At 52.7% G+C, this 18,434-nt stretch overlaps 7 protein-coding genes across 7 annotated transcripts; 4 read left to right on the forward strand and 3 right to left on the reverse strand.

Annotated features, from left to right (window-relative positions):
• Positions 1-571: 571 nt before the first annotated feature.
• On the forward strand, positions 572-2,257 carry M406DRAFT_290542 (carboxypeptidase S; the record flags this gene model as incomplete). The annotated part of the gene is made up of 2 exons (XM_040918909.1): positions 572-2,009; positions 2,073-2,257. 2 exons carry the CDS (start codon positions 572-574, stop codon positions 2,255-2,257), a joined length of 1,623 nt encoding a protein of 540 aa, XP_040777121.1.
• A 1,956-nt stretch (positions 2,258-4,213) lies between these two features.
• M406DRAFT_68531 (uncharacterized protein) lies at positions 4,214-5,390 on the forward strand (the record flags this gene model as incomplete). Its single annotated transcript, XM_040925175.1, has 4 exons — positions 4,214-4,506; positions 4,861-5,027; positions 5,120-5,343; positions 5,376-5,390. 4 exons carry the CDS (start codon positions 4,214-4,216, stop codon positions 5,388-5,390), a joined length of 699 nt encoding a protein of 232 aa, XP_040777122.1.
• Positions 5,391-6,084: 694 nt separating this feature from the next.
• On the forward strand, positions 6,085-8,136 carry M406DRAFT_60630 (uncharacterized protein; the record flags this gene model as incomplete). The annotated part of the gene is made up of 3 exons (XM_040924689.1): positions 6,085-6,176; positions 6,268-8,048; positions 8,084-8,136. 3 exons carry the CDS (start codon positions 6,085-6,087, stop codon positions 8,134-8,136), a joined length of 1,926 nt encoding a protein of 641 aa, XP_040777123.1.
• Positions 8,137-8,276: 140 nt separating this feature from the next.
• M406DRAFT_356224 (ARP2/3 complex, 21 kDa p21-Arc subunit) lies at positions 8,277-9,541 on the reverse strand. Its single transcript, XM_040923387.1, has 3 exons — positions 9,407-9,541; positions 8,855-9,250; positions 8,277-8,746 (listed from the first exon to the last, which is right to left on the reverse strand). The coding sequence occupies exons 1-3, from the start codon at positions 9,410-9,412 to the stop codon at positions 8,570-8,572; spliced, it is 579 nt and encodes a 192-aa protein (XP_040777124.1). The 5' UTR covers positions 9,413-9,541; the 3' UTR covers positions 8,277-8,569.
• A 1,344-nt stretch (positions 9,542-10,885) lies between these two features.
• On the forward strand, positions 10,886-11,980 carry M406DRAFT_239139 (uncharacterized protein; the record flags this gene model as incomplete). The annotated part of the gene is made up of 2 exons (XM_040916087.1): positions 10,886-11,312; positions 11,376-11,980. Coding segments are annotated over 2 exons (1,032 nt in total), but the record flags the coding sequence as incomplete, so codon positions are not given.
• Positions 11,981-12,947: 967 nt separating this feature from the next.
• On the reverse strand, positions 12,948-14,017 carry M406DRAFT_38857 (family 5 carbohydrate esterase; the record flags this gene model as incomplete). Its single annotated transcript, XM_040924076.1, has 4 exons — positions 12,948-13,078; positions 13,210-13,338; positions 13,407-13,497; positions 13,691-14,017. The coding sequence occupies 4 exons, from the start codon at positions 14,015-14,017 to the stop codon at positions 12,948-12,950; spliced, it is 678 nt and encodes a 225-aa protein (XP_040777126.1).
• A 2,107-nt stretch (positions 14,018-16,124) lies between these two features.
• On the reverse strand, positions 16,125-17,172 carry M406DRAFT_68536 (uncharacterized protein; the record flags this gene model as incomplete). Its single annotated transcript, XM_040925176.1, has 3 exons — positions 16,125-16,132; positions 16,243-16,730; positions 17,063-17,172. 3 exons carry the CDS (start codon positions 17,170-17,172, stop codon positions 16,125-16,127), a joined length of 606 nt encoding a protein of 201 aa, XP_040777127.1.
• Positions 17,173-18,434: the final 1,262 nt, after the last annotated feature.

Genomic DNA, 18,434 nt, shown 5'->3' on the forward strand with positions numbered 1-18,434 from the left:
TTGGATCCTGCAAGGTACGGTATCTAGTGCTCAGATGGCAAAATAATATACTATATCATAGGGTTGTGAAGCAGATCAGGCATTTGCGAAAGCAACATGACATTATCATGAGAACTGCTAAAACAGTTTATTCAGATACCAGTCCCCGCATTGACAGGGCGGTGAGATCAAGAAGCGATAGCGGAGAGAAAGCGGCAACAAGATACCCTTGTTTGCTATCGACAACTATCCAGATGTGGCGATGCTATCATACCACAACATAATCCCGGCTAGCATGAACTCCGCTCGGGTTATATTCCCGGCGTCTTACTAATTACATCGTTCTTTACTCCCCTTTCTTTCTTTCTTTCTCATCAACAAAATCATTCTGTCATTAACGACAGTGGAAAGGGAGTCTCACAACCACGAAAAGAGAATGGTTACCAACGAGAAGCTGCCCTTACTCGAGGGCGAGAGCCCTATAGTGGCACGTCACAGGAAGACGACGGCCTCATCGGCGGCGTCGCGTTCCAAGTGGCCAAGGCTATGGACGGCGCTCGCTGCCATCGCCCTCCTACGGCTGTGTTGGACAATGTCCTTTGTGGGCGTATTCTTCCCATTCCACCGCCCGCACCATGGAACAGACTTTGCCCAGCAGTGCCGTCAGGTCGACCCTCTCTTCCCAGGCCAGAAAAGCCCCGCTCTGGACTCGATGGATGAGTACCTCGCCTCCCCCCAGTTCCTCAACGCCAGCGTGCCCCGTCTGGCCGGCGCCGTGCAGATCCCGACGCAGTCGTATGACACCATGGGCGCCATCGGCGATGACGCGCGCTGGGACGTCTTCTACGACCTCGCGCAGTATCTGGAGCAGACGTTCCCGCTTGTCTACAGCACGCTGCAGCTGGAAAAGGTCAACACCCACGGGCTGCTGTACACCTGGGAGGGCTCGGACGCGAGCCTGAAGCCGACCGTGTTCATGGCGCACCAGGATACCGTCCCTGTCGAGCTGTCCACCATTGAGCAGTGGACGCATCCACCATGGAGCGGCGAATTTGACGGCAGCTTTCTGTGGGGGCGTGGTTCCTCTGACTGCAAGAACAACCTCATCGGGATCCTGGAAGCGGTCGAGTTGTTGATTGACGCTGGGTTCAAGCCCAAGAGGTCCCTGGTGCTGTCGTTTGGCTTCGATGAGGAGATCTCGGGTGCCCAAGGCGCTGGTCATCTCGCGGAGGCCATTCTGGCCAAATATGGCAAAGACGGAGCGGCTATCATTGTCGACGAGGGTTCAGGTCTGATGAAACAGTTTGGAACCGTTTTCTCCTTGCCTGCAGTTGCAGAGAAAGGGTATATTGACGTTGATGTCATCGTCCGAATGCCCGGCGGCCATTCCTCCGTGCCCCCGAAACACAACGGCATCGGTGTCATGGGCGAACTCATCACGCATCTCGAGGCCAATATTTATGAGCCTCGTATCTATGATGAGAATCCCACGCTGGGTCTGCTGCAGTGTGGTGCTGCGTTCGCGCCGGATTTCCCACACAAGCTGAAGAAAGAGCTGCGGCATCGCATTTCCGGCGATGCTGCCGTGTGCCACAAGAAGGACAGGCTGGCGCTGGAGGCGGCCAAGATCTCAGACCCGTTCAAGTACTTGTTCACGACGTCCCAGGCGGCAGATCTCATTGGCGGCGGTGCTAAGATCAACGCCCTGCCTGAGCGGACTGTGCTCACCGTCAACCACCGCGTCAATGTCGGCGGCCATACTTCGGATGTCAAGGCGCATATCACCGAGATTGCAGCGCATGTGGCCAAGAAGTTCAATCTCACTCTGCATGCCTTCCCAGAGGGCGAAGGAGAGACGCCCAGCTCTATCACGCTCAAGGTTGCGTTCCACTCGACTCTTGAGCCGGCACCTGTTTCTCCCTTCACCTATGATGGCGAGACAAATGCTTGGTCCATCTTGTCGGGCACCACGCGCGCTCTCTATGGAGAGGATTTGATCATGGCACCGGCATTGTCGACTGGCAACACAGGTATGTAGAGATTAGCACACGTCGACTTTTGATAATGTGAAAATGCTGACATTTACCCCCAAGATACGAAGTATTACTGGGACCTGACAAACAACATCTACCGATACGGCCCCGGTTATGATGAGGAGCAGGATGCTGGCCTCGGTGGTATTCACACCGTGGACGAGCGAGTCAGCATGCGGGCACACGTCAAGGGCGTGCAGTGGTATAGTATGTTCGTGAGGAACATGGACGAGGCTGACCTGTAAATGACCTGCCTCGTGCCATGGTTCCGCGAGGCTGTGTCCTTTGTACTCATGTCAGTTGTATGACTAAGCTTCCGTTGATGTGGCTCGGAAGGACATAAGACATCTTGAGGATTGCATGTGCGAATAATATCTAGAGCTCGAGAGGTCTTGCCGCCGAGGATTGGCGAGGTTAGACAACCTTTTTGAGGAGGTTTACATACCTGTACTACATACCTGTACGATTACGATCCGCAGGCATCGTATGTATATATTGAATAGTACATCAATTCGCAAGGTTATGCCTTGCAAGGGTGATCAAAGTTCCCCCAACTGTGAATCCAGCTAAAGGAAGTGCTTGCGTACAGGTCTCTCGATGCAGTACCTTAGTAAGTCCTTACCAACTTTTTGAGGCTTTACACGGGCGCAGTTTTCAGCCTGTTGGTTTGCATGCTTTACTAAAGTATAAAAACCAAGTAATTAATAATTCGGATACAAAAAGCAAATGCGTATCTTGACCAATCGCAAGAATTCTCGTACATATTCTCGCTCAAAGTCTTGTCTTTTAGCATTTATTTTAGTGTTTATTTATAAAGACAAATACACTTTTATCATCATACTGTTACACCGACTCCTGGCAGGAGCTGAACACCTGGTGTACTGAACCAGGATAAAACCAAGAACATCCTTGATAGTCGACTGAAGGCCTCTTCGAGGAGGCCTCTGATTGCAGGCAGCAGCTGGCGGTCGAAACTTGTTGTAGCACTGGAGGTTACCGACACTCTGGAAGCGAAGGGGAGGCTGTGTGGCTGGATATGCACGTTGGTTTCAACAGCACAAAAGTGAAGTGCGTTGATTGGTTGCCTGCTCGGCTCGGTCGTGTGATTGGCTGATCCAATAAGTGATAACGGCGCTTCTGCTTGCATTCGCAACACTGAGAGCCATTTGTTTTGTGCAGGCAGTGCACCGCACGATCTTGGAAAAAGTAACGGCCTCAAAAAGTAGCCTGATTTGTGTAACATTTAATGCAAGATGGGTTGGGTGGCGAATGAAGAGGTTGCTTAGTGCTATATATATGTATATACACCTGTCTAGGTAGGCACGATTCCCTGGTTTGTATTTCTGGGAGGGTGTAGGAGAAGCTATTTGGACTCTTGGAGTACTTGTCCGTTACAATATTACCACGTACATGATACTAATTAGTTCGATCCAGACGTCACTCAGGGGTATGCTCGATTCGCTATGTCGGATTGGAAAGCTGCGGAATCCAGAGCTTGAACCATGGACTGGCGTGGAAGCTGAAGACACTCGGCACCCACTTGGTCCTTTTGTATGCAGGTTGTTCTTGTTTCATGTGTTTGGAAGGGTTCCATTATCTGTCGCCTGGCGCGGCTGAGGCAGGCTGTGTCCTTGTTCAGCCAATCTGGCTGATTTTCCACTCTCAATCTTTTCACCGTTGCTAAATGGCATTTTTACACTCACAGGCAGGCCCCCATCTCCTCACCTAGTCAATCTAAGGGTTGGCCAGGGTCAGTTCCCATTATAAAAAGCCCTACGTAGACCGCTTTACTTCTTGCAAAAGAAAAAAAAGAAACCTCCGTATCTCAAGCCACTCTCATCTTGCTCTCCGCTCTCTTGCAAAAGTCCATCAAGTCTGCCGTTCCTGCTCAGATCTTTCAGAAAACGCACATAGTCATTTCTCTAAGTGCTTCAGGAATTTTTCATAAATCCTAGATTCTCCCTAGATTCTCTAGGCAGGCCACGAGCATACTCGAGATCGTCCGAATGGCATCCAACCGCAGAGTTGACAGCAAGACCGATGACGAAGTGTGCCGGCCGCTGCAGGTGTCCGAAGAATGCACAATCTCTTCTTATGCTGATGTCACGGCGACGAGACGAGATTGGAAGCCCGTTTTGAATAATGAGTTCCTTGAATACTTCTCTGAACTGAAAGATGTGCTCGATGCTGGCATTTTCAGAATGAACCGTCTACGAAGGATCATGACCGAGAAAGTGAATGCGGAGACAGCTGAGCAGTTTGTCAGCGGCTTCATCAACGAAAACGAGCCCTGGCTCCTCAAGGTACTCGAGGATTATAAGTCCTCGATGTTTCACATTGCAGACCTGACAGTCCCTACCATTGACGACGACTACGAGGAAGACAACACAGATGCCCGATCCTTCACTATTCCTCTGGCCATGGAGGCATCTCCGACTACAGCTCGCTTCGAGCCAATCTTCAACATGGGTCCGCCGCCCTCTCGCGCTGGAGGGTGCGCCCCTGAAGCGCCAATGACACTGGCTACACCAAGCGTGATTGAAATGACGAATGGAGGCGGGCCGTCTGATACCCGAAGGGACGATGAACTAACGGCCTCGCGAGATGATGCAGGTTACACAGGAGGACAACGTACAAATGGAAAACGGCCCTTGAACGGCAGTTCTGCGGAAGAACCGGGGCCCGCCTCCGGGCCTTCGTCAAAGAGACCCAAGAATTCCGCGCAGGCTGCTTCCCCGAGCAATACCGCTTTGGCCCAAGCGACGAATGCACTTGATTTTTTTGAGGTGGATGGAGAGGACTACGCCTTTGCTGACCAGAGGTGTGGACCTGGATGGTATGTCGTCAGATGCAATTTGAGTAAGCAGACTGGTATCAACGACGCAGTGCGATTCACACAGCATCCATTTGAGGACGACACAGCTCTGAAGCACTTCAACGACAAGCGCCGGAGATGCCATGAACCGAAGAGTAGATACACTGAGGAAGATATCATCCGAGGATTCGCGTGTAGGGGTAAGTATATCAACCCACTTGCGCTGCCAACCACTCAGAGGTGGCTTGTACTTAGTATTGTCTGGCTCGGCCTCTAACATGTTGGCTTTCAGTTTATTGGAACGCGAGGGCACAAGAAGAAGCTTCAGATGATGATTTCATCAAATCAAATGAATCTGTGAAGAAGAAGAGGCAGATTGCAGATGCCGCGAAGGGTTCGGCCAAGAAACCAGGCAGAGGCCGAGGAAAGAAGAAGTCTGGAGAGATTGGTCCCCAGTCTGGCCAAGCCCATGATGGGTCATCTGGCGAGGATATGGAGGGCAGTTATCGTGAGGAAGTGAGTATTTTGCATTAATGTCTTCCGTACAGATACCCATATGCTGATAATCTCAGTGAACGAGACCAGAACCACGACGTTGACGTCCTATCCCGTCCCTCCATGAAAATAGCATACTGTTCATTGCGAAGAGGGCAGGTTTCCCACAAGTATTTTGAGTACAACCACTCGTTGCATTTATTACTTGCATATTATCAACGATATGCATCAAACGATTGTATCAGGTGATGTTATTTTGTGTGGATTAGAAAGGTTGAGAGCGTTATATTGAACCGTTGTGCAACTGTCTGCATTGATATCAAAACCAATAAAAAAAGTTATTTACGTTCGACCAATCTTGATATTACCTCTATATCCCCTGACTTGGGCATCAAATATGAATGAGTAGTTGACTATGGTTGTTATCCTGTTCAAGCTGCTCATTAGGCGAGGCTTCACGTGAAGTGATTTACGGTAGCCTTGTATTACTTTACCGTACTGTAGTAAATACTGCCCACTACTTACCTAGCAACTAGGTGTCCTAGGCAGCCGCTGCTGCGGAGCGTTGGGGGGGTTTCAGCTGCTGACCCCGCAGGGCTTACTGGGGTCTCACTTCATTGTGGGGGAATGCAGGGACCTGGATTCAAACCTCAACCCCACTGAGCAACCGCACCCAAATTTTTCGTCAGCGAACTTTTTTCTTTATCGATTTCTCGAAGCAGACAACGAGAGGCGCCCTCCTCAGTAGCAAGCACTGAAAAGATGGGTACACACTCTCTAATTGAGCCCCATGCCTGGGTCATTCTCCGACTTCCCAATGGGAGCACGCGACTCCTTCAGATCACCCCAAACACGTATGAAGTCCGCAGCTAGTTGTTTTCTCAAATAGTATCTTTCCATTTCTTCAAGGAGGAATGATGACGAACTGACTTGCCCGCCTCTTAGAACTCTTTCCCTGGGCAGATATGGCTGTTTCCCAAGCAACCTCATTATAAGACGTCCATACCATCTTACCTACGAGCTCCAGGACAAAGATGCATCGAGCAATTCCTTTGCCCGCCTCCGCATTGTGCCCGCCTCCGAGCTCCACGCCGATGTAATAGCCGAAGAGTCCACATCCTCTCGACAAGATAGCGCCGCTCCCGAGGACAACATAATATCAGCAACAGATGGTGTCGAGTACAGCCTGGTAGACAGCGAGACCGGAGCGGTAGTCGTCCGGTCTAACCGCGAGATCATCGACGACAATGCGAGGCAGACGCTGACTTGGGAGGAGATTGAGGCGCTGAAGCGCGACGGGACGGACTCGGGCCAGGACCTGATTGCGAAGCTTATGCTGGCACATACGGGCATGGACCAAAAGACAACTTTCAGTATGGCCAAGTACAAGCTGCTGAAGGAGAAGAAGTTTTTGAGAAGGTTTACGGTCTTGCCAGTGGACGTGAACAATTTCGGAAATTTCTGGATGGGCGAGAGGGACGGGAGTAAGATCATGGAGATGAAGGAGGAGATGATCGGGCTCGTTGGCTGCTGGGCAAATGTTCACTTCAGTGGAGTGGATCATGCGGCAGTGGACGAGATACCCCCCAAGGAAGAAACAGAGGAGATGGAGATTGAGAATGCGCGAAAGCCAAGGCAAACTGAGGGCATAAGATACCTGGTCGTAGATGACACAGGTGGTTTACTCGTGGCAGCACTGGCCGAGAGGATGGGAGTCCTATATCCGAGCGACGCCAAGAGCGCAGAGAAAGGCGCGGAAGAGCGTTCAAACGGTGTTGCCCAGCCGGAGATCGATGCCAAGGAGACTGCTTCGTCAGGCAAGCGTGACCACGCAGGAAACCCGAAGGAATCTGGAGAGGTGATATCGCAACTGCACTCTTCTGACGGCACAGAGCCCTCTTCCAAGAAACGCCGACAACCACCGCCTCGAAAATCCGACTTTCACATCCCCTACAGTTCCACCAATACCATGACCCTGGTCCATACCAATGGCCAACCTAATCTCACCCATCTCAACTACTGGCAATATGACAGCACGAATCCGAACCACCCACCACATCCACTCCTCAACCACCTTCTCTCTCTCACCTGGCTCCAACTGTTAGAGCCTCAACTCGACTCCGTCTACACCACCGAGCCCCCGACCAACACGACCGAGGAGGTCTCCTCCTGGAAACCCAACCGCCGCGGAAACTACCACCGTAAGCGACGGCGCTGGGCGCGCACACGGTACGTCGTCGACACCGCACGGGCAGGCGGCTTTAGCGGACTCGTGGTAGCAAGCACTATGGACCCTATCTCGGTGCTGCGGCCTCTGCTCCCGCTGCTCGACGGCGGCGCGCCTGTCGCCATCTACAGCCCGCACATAGAACCGCTCGCCAAGCTCGTCGACTGTTTCAGCGTGGCCAGGCGGGCCGCCTTCATCGGGCGCCCCGACACCGCCGGCAAGACGCCGGAGGAGCTCGAGCGGTGGGAGGGCACGGAGGAGTTTCCCCTCAATCCCCAGCTCCTGCTGGGCGTGCAGCTGCACAACAGCAGAGCAAAGAAGTGGCAGGTCTTGCCCGGCAGGACACACCCCGTGATGACGACCCGCGGGGGTGCCGAGGGATTCGTATTTACAGCCTGGCGGGCGAAGCCTGCCGAGGGCAAGATTGCGGCGAGAGGCAAGTTCCAGAAGAGGAGAACCGGGGCGAGCACGGCCGAGGGGGGGACTCCTGCCGAGGCTGGTACACCTGCCACTGCTGGTGTCGAAGCCTGATAGCTGACACTCGTATGTCTGGATTTAGCTGGGGCACCGATATCAGATCACCTTGAGTCGTCGAGACACGATTCTCATGGCAGAGCAAAGCTTTCATAGAAGTAATGATACCCCCATCAGTTCTCTGAGCATGACTTGTAGACACGCACACGCACACTATGCTATAGACAGACAGTAAGCAAGAGAATCGTAAGGCCTGCCAACACTCATTTGAGTTTTATTCCCAATAACATAGCCGTCCAATCTACCCGAGGCATGCAACTGGGCCGGGTTGGGTTGACGTGATCTCTGCCCAGACCGTGCGAGCCACAATATTCCGAAAGTCCTGTTCTCTCTTCATTCTAAAGTGCCCCAAGACTACCCTTCGGCTGGCTAAGACGCTTCAGGACTACACTTCGTGGGGCCGTGTGGAAGTCTATATTAACGGCGCACGCTCTTGTGAAGCCTAGAGGGATCCGAAAATGTTTTGTCCCTCACAGCGTTTTCCGCTTATAGTGCCTTCCCCATGAACTTCCTCTTCGTGAAGCTTAGCCACCACTTGCTGGGCTTCTCGTCACCGTCCGCATACACCCTCGCCAGTAACCTCGTAGCCAGCTCCTGGCGCACCTGGGACATGTACTGGCGCAGCTGCTCAGCATCCTGTCTGTCGCGGGGTGGCTCGTACATCTATTTCCCCGACACCGCCAATAGTCAGCGGATTTGTTCCTCGTTTCCTTTGACACGGACCACAACCACACATATCCCTCAAGGCGGGCGGCAGCAGGAAAACATTACCTGATTGAGAGGGAAAGCAGGGTCGCCGGGAACAGCGAAATTGGTATCCAGCGCCAGGTTCATGACATCCTTGCCGGCCGTCCGCACGTCGGCGCTCGGCTTGATCTTGGTCAGGCATTCCGACACGAAGAGGATGCCATAGATGAGCAGCCTGTCGGCGTTGCCCTGAATCTCGAAGTTGCGGAAGAAGGTGTTGGCCCTGAACAGCGACAGGACCTCGTCCAGGACATCGTAGCTCTCGGACTCCGGGTCGGGAGACTCGTTAGGCGGTAGCGGCGGGTTTGGCAGGGGAAGGGTGTAGGCGGGCCCACGGGTCTTGGTGCGCAGGGGGAGGAGGGGAAAGTTGCCGATCAGGCGCGGGACGTTAGGGTCGGCGTTGAAGATGGAGTTGTAGGCCTAGAAGGAAGAGGGGGATGGAAGGGTCAGCAGGTGAGTTTATTGTGGCGGTGTCGTGAGCGAAGGTGAGGAGTGGGTGGGAGCTTCGAGTTGGAGTCATTTGGAGAGCCCGAAGGAGGGGAGAAATGTGTTGGTGGTAGTGATTTGGGTACTCACAGGCATTATGACTTATGCGCCCACCAGGCGAGCTGTTATAGGGGAGCTCTGGTTCAATGGGTTGAGGAAGTCGTGAGGAATTGTCGAGGTGGCTGTTGACAAGGGTTCCGTCTGGAGGGGCTGTGATGCTACTTCCCTTTTCCCCTGAGTCGACGTTGACCAGCTGTGAGTTAGGTGACGTCTCTCACACTCACAGGCCAGAAGATAGTACTAACTGTATTCGGTTAAGGCACTTCTCTACTCCATCTGAGTCAGCAACAAGAATCCAGCCAACGCCGTCCTGCCAGGCTGGACAAGGATAAGCCACATTTCGGACAGGGAAGGGGGGATGGAGGGGGCTGGTGCTGCCTAGAGTCACGTGGTCTGGTGTCATGTTTCGCGTCGGCTTGCAGTCAAGCATTCCGAAGTTGGAGGGTGGGACGAGGTGGCCAGGTGGACAAGTGGGGCCAGGGCGCGCATGAGACATTCGCCCCCAATTGGCCTGGCACCCCGGCCGACCTACCTCTGCGTGTCATTCCAAGGTTTCTGTCCCTCCCAGGTCGCATTCCCAGTCCCTCCTCTTCCGTTCTGCACGCCTGGCAAGCCTGTGCCAGGCCTCCTTTGTGAACCCGGTGGCCACCACTGCTTAGCCCGTCTGTCTGCTTTCTCTCTCTCTCTCTTTTCCGGCCGTGATTAAAACCCCCCAACTCCCAGTCCAGCCTGGGTCCGTCCACGTCGCCTGTTTTGGTGACCCTAACTCTTACGCAACCTTGTCTCGACCCTCTCTCTCACCTCTTTTTGCTCCTTATTCTTCCTCATGCTTGCTATTTTCTACTGTATGCAGATCTCATTTCTGGCATAGCAGTCATCTCCAAATTTCCGAGCTTGGATCCTATTTGAGGAACAAAGAGTTCTGAGTTGCTGGGTTACAAGTCCGGTCGCGTCACGTCAACATTTCAGTCTCCACTCAATTCCGCATCGCATTCTGCACCTCAGCCTTATCACGACTATCGACTTATCGCCAATACACGCAGACGGTCTAGTCTTGCCCCTCACTTCATTAGCGCCTACATTCAGAAATTTGGCATCCCGTCAAGGGAGGCTTCCTTAATGCAGATCCTCGAGTGCGTATCGCCCATCCTCGTTTCGCTTTTGGCTGCACATGTTTTGGTGCCTGCGCAGCATTCACTGCAATGCAACCTTCACGACATACAAACCAGGACCACGCCGAATCCTTACCACTAACACGTCGCGTATAGCTCGTTATTCAACCACAGCCCTCTCCTAGGCCAGCTGTTTAACTCAAGATTCAACAGCATGGCCCCGACACAACACAAGGCCGCGGCCGCGACCATGCCAATAACACCCTCTCCATCGCAGGAGGCCGTCGCAGAGATGCCTGACGCGGTGGACAGCATGCAGCTCTCGATCCAACAGACACCAGCGACACCCATTTCACCACCTGAGACTGTTAGGCTGAGGAAACGAGGGCGCGTAGCGCGTGTTGTCCGTCCTGCGCCTGGCTCTCTTTACGATATCATGCACGATCACTGTGGCGAGTCGCTATTTATCACCCCAATCTGTTGGACAGATGCACACGCCCGATTGCTCGGCGTCAACTTTGTCGATTGCGATCCCGTACAGAACCCCGTTCCCGACCTCAGCTCCATGTCTCAGCTGCCGCTCCGCCCAAGTAGGATTGCGACGGAGCTCAGCAAGGATCTCACTGCTATTCTCAGCCCCAAACTCGGCTGCTTCACTGCGCATTCCGTCAAACGGGTTCTGCGCACCTTCTTCCCCGCCACCTTGTCCAAGGCGAAAAGCAACGTGGATCTCGAATGCCGTTTTGGCGATCACACTCTGAAGCGCGCTGTGCGTGTCACCGTCTTATGGCAGCAATCCGACAGCCTTGATGCCTCGTTTGACAGTGCCGAAACGAGACCTTCGAGTTGTTATGGGCAGATCCCAGGAAGCAGCAACAGCAGCGAAGACAACAACGACAGCCGGATCAGGGACTGGAGGAGGTACTCCTCTTCCTCTGGCCAACAACTGAGCCGGCCTGTGCTCGCCTTTGTCAACAGAACGCACTTGACTATGGTGCGCCACAACCTGTACCGTGTCGTACCTGGACCGGCAAATGGCGATCAGATGAACACCCCGGTTCTCAACCTCCAACGACTGCGGTCGAAGAAACTGGTGCCCGAGAATGGTGACCACGACTCCTACCTGGTCGCCATTATGCTCGCCATAGCACAATCACAGTGTTATGCGCAGGGCACCACCGCGTCGTCGTCCCGGGCCTCCTCACAGAAGTCGTCGCAGGGATCTACGATTTCTGCAGACAGCGTACAGCCACGGCCCGTCTTCAGAGACGTACCCGTCAGGATCCTATCGCAGGATAGCAGCGCCGCAGCGTTCGTTGTTTACAGCACAGTTGTGACAGCCGCCTTCCTCGAGCGCTTTGCCGAGCCAACCAAGGCACCCAGCGCTGATGCTCTTCACAACGGCGGCCTCAAGGTGGAGGTCACAAGAGTGCCTATCTGGCCTGTTTTAGGCCTCAAGGAGAGACTTGCTCAAGCCCTCGGCGCAGAGCTTGTCGACGAGGAACTTTCCGACTTCACAGAGGGTGAGATGGAAACCTGGGAGTCGGAGTTGGAGCGCGAGGTGCGACTCGGCAGTCTGAAGCGGCGCAGGGAGACATTCTCAGAAGTCTTTCACACCAGCTTCGACTCTATCACCGGCGGCTCTCCTGGTAGAGAACCTCCTTCCTCACCTGCCCTGGCGGCGGCCAGGCTTGGAGTCCGGCTTGCCTCGCCTCCGCTGTCACCAAGGACACCCAAGAGGAGGCGTACGCAAGCCAGGAACGAGCTCGAGGTCTGCTAGGCGCAGAGCTCTCAAGACTCAGCCGTGCCGGGCTCGGCAGACACAACTTGACTGTACTAGTGTCATGGACCCCATCAAGTCCAGTTGACAATGGTCAGTCTACTTTTGTTTATACGCAGCAACAGTCGACAAGATGTGATGGGCATTCTTGAGGAGTTTCGGGTTGATATAGCTTTGTGATTCAACGCAAGCAGAAAGATTGGTTCGCATGGTGGTATAACCCTCCGGCCTCTCCGCGCGGCATGGGAGGTTGGATTCTTATAGGCGTATTCAGTGATTCGCACGGTCACGGGTAACGGTCACGGTTACGGTCAAGATTAGGGTCATGGTTATGATAGATGGCGGGGATTCGGCGTCACGAAAGAAGCACTCCAGGTATTAGAGTATTTGGCTTTCGTGGGGCATTCAACATTCGGTGATCACTATAGCGAAGCGCATGTAGTTTGGGGAAAAAACTTTTTTGCCTGATCAGAATGCTTACCTCGAGTGAAATGTCGACCTCCAGCTTCTGGTGTTTGTTTAAGTACTTTACGAAAGTTCACTTGTGCACTTTTAGTAAAAACAGGATGTCCATGTAATCATCGGATGCATCCCTCACTGTTCGGCAATGTCAAATCCAAATGCTTTACTAACTACCTGAAACAATTTTCCAAAGCCCGACCCGTACACTGCACATCGCCTAGCAACCACCCAGTTGCTCAACCACCCAATCAACCGCCTCGGTGTGGTATCTCTCCACATAAGACGCATGGACCTCAATGCTCGTGCCGTCATCGCAGTAATAGTCGTTGTAGTCGCAGTATGACACGACTGGACACCATCACCAAGGAGGAAGGAGTCAGTCAACATGCTCTTTTTACAGGCGGTATACATATATATAAAGCAATGAAGTTGAAAGAAAGGGAAGTAAAAAAAAAAGAAAAAAAAAAAAAGATTCTCACTCTGAGCAGCAACAGGGTCACAGGCCGTGTTGTTTTGGCGCGGGAAGTAGCTCGTGTTGTTGGCCGTCCCGCGGTCCCACGAGAGGCCCTTGACGAAACTTGGATCGCCGAACAAGACGACAGCGGCGACTTTTTTTTGGGGGCGGTTAGGACATATTATTTTGATGGCTGGAAAGGGGAGGGGATCTTAAACTTACGGTTATCTGTCACGGTGGATGCGTAGGCTTCGGTTGTTGGCCAGCCTTCCTCTGAAGTCCCGCAGAGGAAGTCAGCAGTGACTTGTGCGCCCTGGTTGTTTAGAAAAGTATTTTATCAGTGCCCATTGTTTCTAAAAGAAAGTATTCTCTTTTTTTTTATTTATTCTTCTTCTTTTCTTTTCTTTCAGGCCATCGACTAAGTCTATTTTATGCCAAGAGAAAAGGTAGCGAAAGAAGAGGAAAAAGACGAGGAGGAATGAAACGAAGTCGATCCATAGTTATACCTGAGAGTAACCCAGCAACACAATCTTGGAATCCGGGCACTCAGCCTGGTAGTCCAGAACCAGCTCCGTAAGGTTCCCGACCCCTTCGGCCTCGGACGGCTCGTACGGGCTCAGCGCGGCCGGGTAGGGGGTCTCGGCGATGTCGGACCCGGCACACTGGCCCACGATGCCCAGGGCGATGATGTTCATGGCGCTGGTGTTTGGCGGCGCGTCGCTCTCGCGGGTGACGATGATGTGGGCGCCCGAGGTCGTGCAGTTGGTCGAGGCCGCGGTGGTGGCACGCACGGCAAGCGCGGCCAGGAGGAAGAGGCTGGAGTGGCTGTACATCTTGCTCGTTGGAAGAGGCTGCTAACACAGCTGGAAGGGGGAAGAAAGCTAGATGCCAACACTACGATTCACATTGGTGTCTTAGTATCGAAATAAAGTTTCTTGGAATATATGTTATATATCTTGGAATCATATGTGTATAGTAGTGGCGTTGGGTTTCTGGCGACGCGTACAGGTGTGGCTGAAAGGGGCAGGTGAGATCATAATTATCGGCCACCGAACAGATAAAAGTTCACGAAACTGTATCATCATCATCTTTTTGTTCTGAATTTGCCGCTTTGCCGGTCTAAATGTAGGTATAGACTTGTTGTATGGCTACATGGAGTAACCTGTGCGGTCGTGGGAGACGAACCACCTACCGCCTTCTTCTTGCTCCGAGGGAGGGTGCACACCACCGCCAAAATTGTCTCATTGCGCACCAATGAGGAATGCTTGCTCTTCTTGTGCAAAGAGATGAAAAGGAGGCATGCAATGTCTACACCATCATTATATTCTTACAATATGGGTTGTGATGGTGGCCTTTGGCGCACAACGTCCGTTTTTTCGGTCTGGGGTTTCCGGATGAGTGCAGAAAAATATCATTGTTGGGTTGATATATCAAACATATCGTGGTGAAATATATGTAGGTACATAAACCAATATTGAATATTCCAACCAATCATAAACCATGGCCTCGAGAAAATTTTTTGCAAACCTATAGATGCAATAAATCCAAAGCATAATATGTATAGAAGTTGCTATGATTTCGCCTTCTCAACATGATCACGATGACTCTTCCTTAAACTCACTGGACAAGTCGTTGTTGCTTCCTCTGGACTGACCTCACAGCACCTAGCCAGTGTCTGATCTTAGGGCTGTAACAGTGGATGGCCGCTACTACAGTAGCTCAAGCCACTCCCGAGGGGCTAGTGCTGTAGAGATCCTTCCGAGATCGACAACTGTACCCACTGCAGTGGCCACTGTGACCCCTGACCTTAATGCCCCAAATGAAGTCATTCATCTAACAAGGGGGGACTTGGCCATCAACTCCAAGGATCTCAAAACTCACGAGCAATGCCCTCCGAAAAAACGTCTCACACAAGGATTGGCACTTCCACGGTATGCTGTTTCTTGTCTCCCAGCCATTTGTGTTGTTACTTTCATGCCCGGACCCAACCAGCCAAAGTGTGAGGCATGACGTTCGCCACAGTTCTCGACTGGAAGGGGAGAGAGCAGACGTCATTAGACTTTCAGGGGTGCGTGAACATCGTGTGTACAAACCAAAGCTTGGGACATGGACATGGCTGCTGCTGCGCATCCATGATTCCAGAAGCACCGTGCTTCACAAGAACAGCAGCCTTCCTTCCAGTGAGGCTCTCTCTCTCAAGAGCATGGCGACGATGTGTTCAGCAGACTCAAGAAGGCGACCACGACCGAGACCAGTGCCCGCCCGGTCCGCTACTGGTCGACGAGGAGCGCTGGTGAGTGTCCACGTCGTCCACATTCCGCTTGTCGATCATGCCTGCTCGTGACGCGGGACGTGAGGTCACGAGCCTTTTGAGCTGTCAAGGGCGTACGAGTCTGGATTGTTGTATTCAAGCGCTTGAGACCAGAGCCCTCCTGGAATGCAGGCCAAAGGAAAGATAAGTCACAGCCCTGCCTTTGGCCATGATCAACACAAAATGATAGTAATAGGTAGGAGGGTTAGGAGATACGTATCATAACCAGCTCGACGTTTGCGGGAGAGAGTCCCAAGTCGAACGACCTGGACATAAAATTCGGCTCTGGCTTCTATGGTCTAACTCTACAACTCGTCTATTCCGTCTAAAGGAAAACGCCGATTGTATGTGCTAAACCCCACAGATGCTCATTATCCTCATCAACCCAGTCCACGGGAAAAAGGGGTGGAAGTGAACAGGAAAGTCTGTCCATCCGATGGGTTCCCTTTTATCCACCCCTCCGTCCCCTCACCCTCCTCCCGAGTCCTCACTCCTTGCACTGTCTCTCATCAGAGAGGGGGAGGTTGTTGTTTCGCAAAAAAGATGGTATTGTGTGTTTGTGTGCGCGTGCGTGAGATTCGGTTCTCTTTTTCATTTCTTTCTCTCTTCCTTATTGTCACGATTTTCTTCTAGTTGCCTGTTGTCGTTCCAAAAGAACCTCTTACTCAATACGCGGACGCTTCGCAATAGGGGACGACGGGTGGTAATCATCGCCGCCGCCCCCGCTCAGGGGCCTCGAAGACTTACCACCGGCCTTGGAGAAGTACTCCAGGCTGCCCTTGGGGTCAGCCTTCATGGTCTCGCCGCCAGACTGCCAGCCGGCAGGGCAGACCTCGCCGTGCTCGTCGGTGAACTGGAAGGCCTCGACCAGGCGGAGGGTCTCGTCGACGTTGCGGCCGACGGGGAGATCGTTGACGGTGATCTGGCGGAGGACGCCCTTGGGGTCGATGATGAAGAGGCCGCGCAGGGCAATGCCCTCCTCCTCGATCAGCACGCCGTAGTCGCGCGAGATCTTGAAGTTCTTGTCGGCCACCAGGGGGAGCTTGAGGTCCTCGCCCAGTCCGCCCTGCTTGCGGGGGCGCTCGCGCCAGGCCAGGTGGGTGAAGTGGCTGTCGGTCGACACACCCAGGACGGTGGTGTTGAGCTTCTGGAAACGGGGGAGGGCGTCGCTGTAGGCCAGGATCTCGGTGGGGCAGACGAAGGTGAAGTCCATGGGGTAGAACAGGAGGACGACCCTATTTTGTTGGGTAAGAAAACAAAGAAGAGTTAAAAGAGGTGGTGGAGCAACTTTTCATTGTCCACTCTCTGTTTTAAGGAAAGGCATATCAATGGTGCACGTAGGTGTTTGGGGAGGGGGGGGGGAAGGTGTGGTGAGGAAGGAGGAGGAGGGCAATGAGAACAACGCAGTGGAGGAGTGGAGGAGATATCTCCAAACAGCAAGCTGCAGCACGATGTGAAGGAAGGGGGACTAGGTGATATGATGGGTGGAAAAGGTGCCGTGAGGGGGCAGGTAGAGTAACAAGAGGTGACAGAAGACTCGATGCTGTGCTTTGACTTGACAACTCACCATTGACCCTTGTAGTCAGAGAGGGAAACCTCCTTGAACTCGCCAGTCTCGAGGACAGTAGTGGCCGTGAAGGCCGGGGCGGGCTTCTGGACAAATGCCTTGGTGGCCATTATGAATGATTGTTTGGGGGGGAAACGGGATGAGGTGAGGGAAGAAAGAGTTTGTTGTTGAGAAGGTAGAAAAGTTAAAGACGACGCGTTATGTGATCAGGTTTGGGCAGATGGAAAAGACGGAGAAAGAAGAAGCAAGAAACCGGCAGAAAAGAGAGCGAGGCGAAAGTATATACGGAGGGGAAAACTGTTGAGATAATACAGATTAGATAACGCCATAGGCAGACCGGATCGTGACAGAACCTCCGAGAAAACACCTTTTTCCCTCTGTCCACACACGCCAAAGTGGACAAGGGGGAAAAAAAAAGAGGGTTGACAAAATGTGAGCAAATCGAATCCACCCTGCCGTGTCAAGCCTGAGCCTTGCCTCTGACCTTCCGATTTCGCAGCGGGCCAAGAGGTGGGACGTAATCGTAGTGTGTACCCACACCCCGCGCAGAGAGCATTTTTAAGCAAAAAAAAAAAAAAAAAAAAGGAGCCTGACGCACATGCAAGACAGGGCAGAATGGAAGAAAATAAGAGAGAGAGAGAGAGAGACAGACAGAGAGAGATCGGTGGGTATCCAGTTTTGATAAGATGCCCTCTTGTTGCGTGATGAATGATTTGTGCCGCGGATTTTAAGTTTGCTTGCCTTTAACCGTCGCGTGTATTCTTGTCTTTCTTTGCTCCTCATTCCTTTTTTCTTCTTCCTGGTCCTCCTCCTCCTCCTCCTCCTTCGTGCCATGCTTTGCTTAGACGAGGCTGAGTTGATTTGTCTCTCCTGTTCCCCCAATCAGAGGAGTGTGATCGAGTTACTCCAATAACATGGCGGGGTAGCCTTGCATGTAAGCATGGGGAGGCGATTTGGAGGTGATGGATTTTGGGAGAAGGGGGGGGGGGAGTGAGCTGGGGGGTTTAGCTGCTCGGGGAGAAGGGCCCCGGGCCGGGCAAGCGTCGCGGGAGGGTATGAGCCACCCTGTTGGGGATCATTCGCCGCAAGCTGAGAGAACCTTGCTATCGAAAAGGACCCCGGCATATTAGGGAATATTGCAAGAAAGAAAAAAAAAAAAGAGGAAAAAGGAAGACATACATAAATACCACCCATATGATCGCAAAATAATTATCAGCTCAGAGGGCATACAGTAATTAATGGCCGAAAGAGGAGCATGACACTGAGTGATCTTCCATGCCGGCCGCAATGATATCACCGAGGGGACCAGGATGAGAGGTAGCCCTTAAGCACGACTTACAGTAGAGTCTGGGTATTGTATGAATTCAGATAG

This window comes from Cryphonectria parasitica (assembly GCF_011745365.1).
Source record: "Cryphonectria parasitica EP155 unplaced genomic scaffold M406scaffold_4, whole genome shotgun sequence".
In the NCBI taxonomy this organism is placed as follows: domain Eukaryota; kingdom Fungi; phylum Ascomycota; class Sordariomycetes; order Diaporthales; family Cryphonectriaceae; genus Cryphonectria; species Cryphonectria parasitica.

Bases quoted from the DNA above. Each gene is read 5' to 3' on its own strand.
- M406DRAFT_356224 (XM_040923387.1), bottom strand. The intron at 8,747-8,854 runs GTAATGTTTTCC...TCGGGGAAATAG, and splicing joins CTGCTTTCCCTCTCAATCAG to ATGTACGAGCCACCCCGCGA.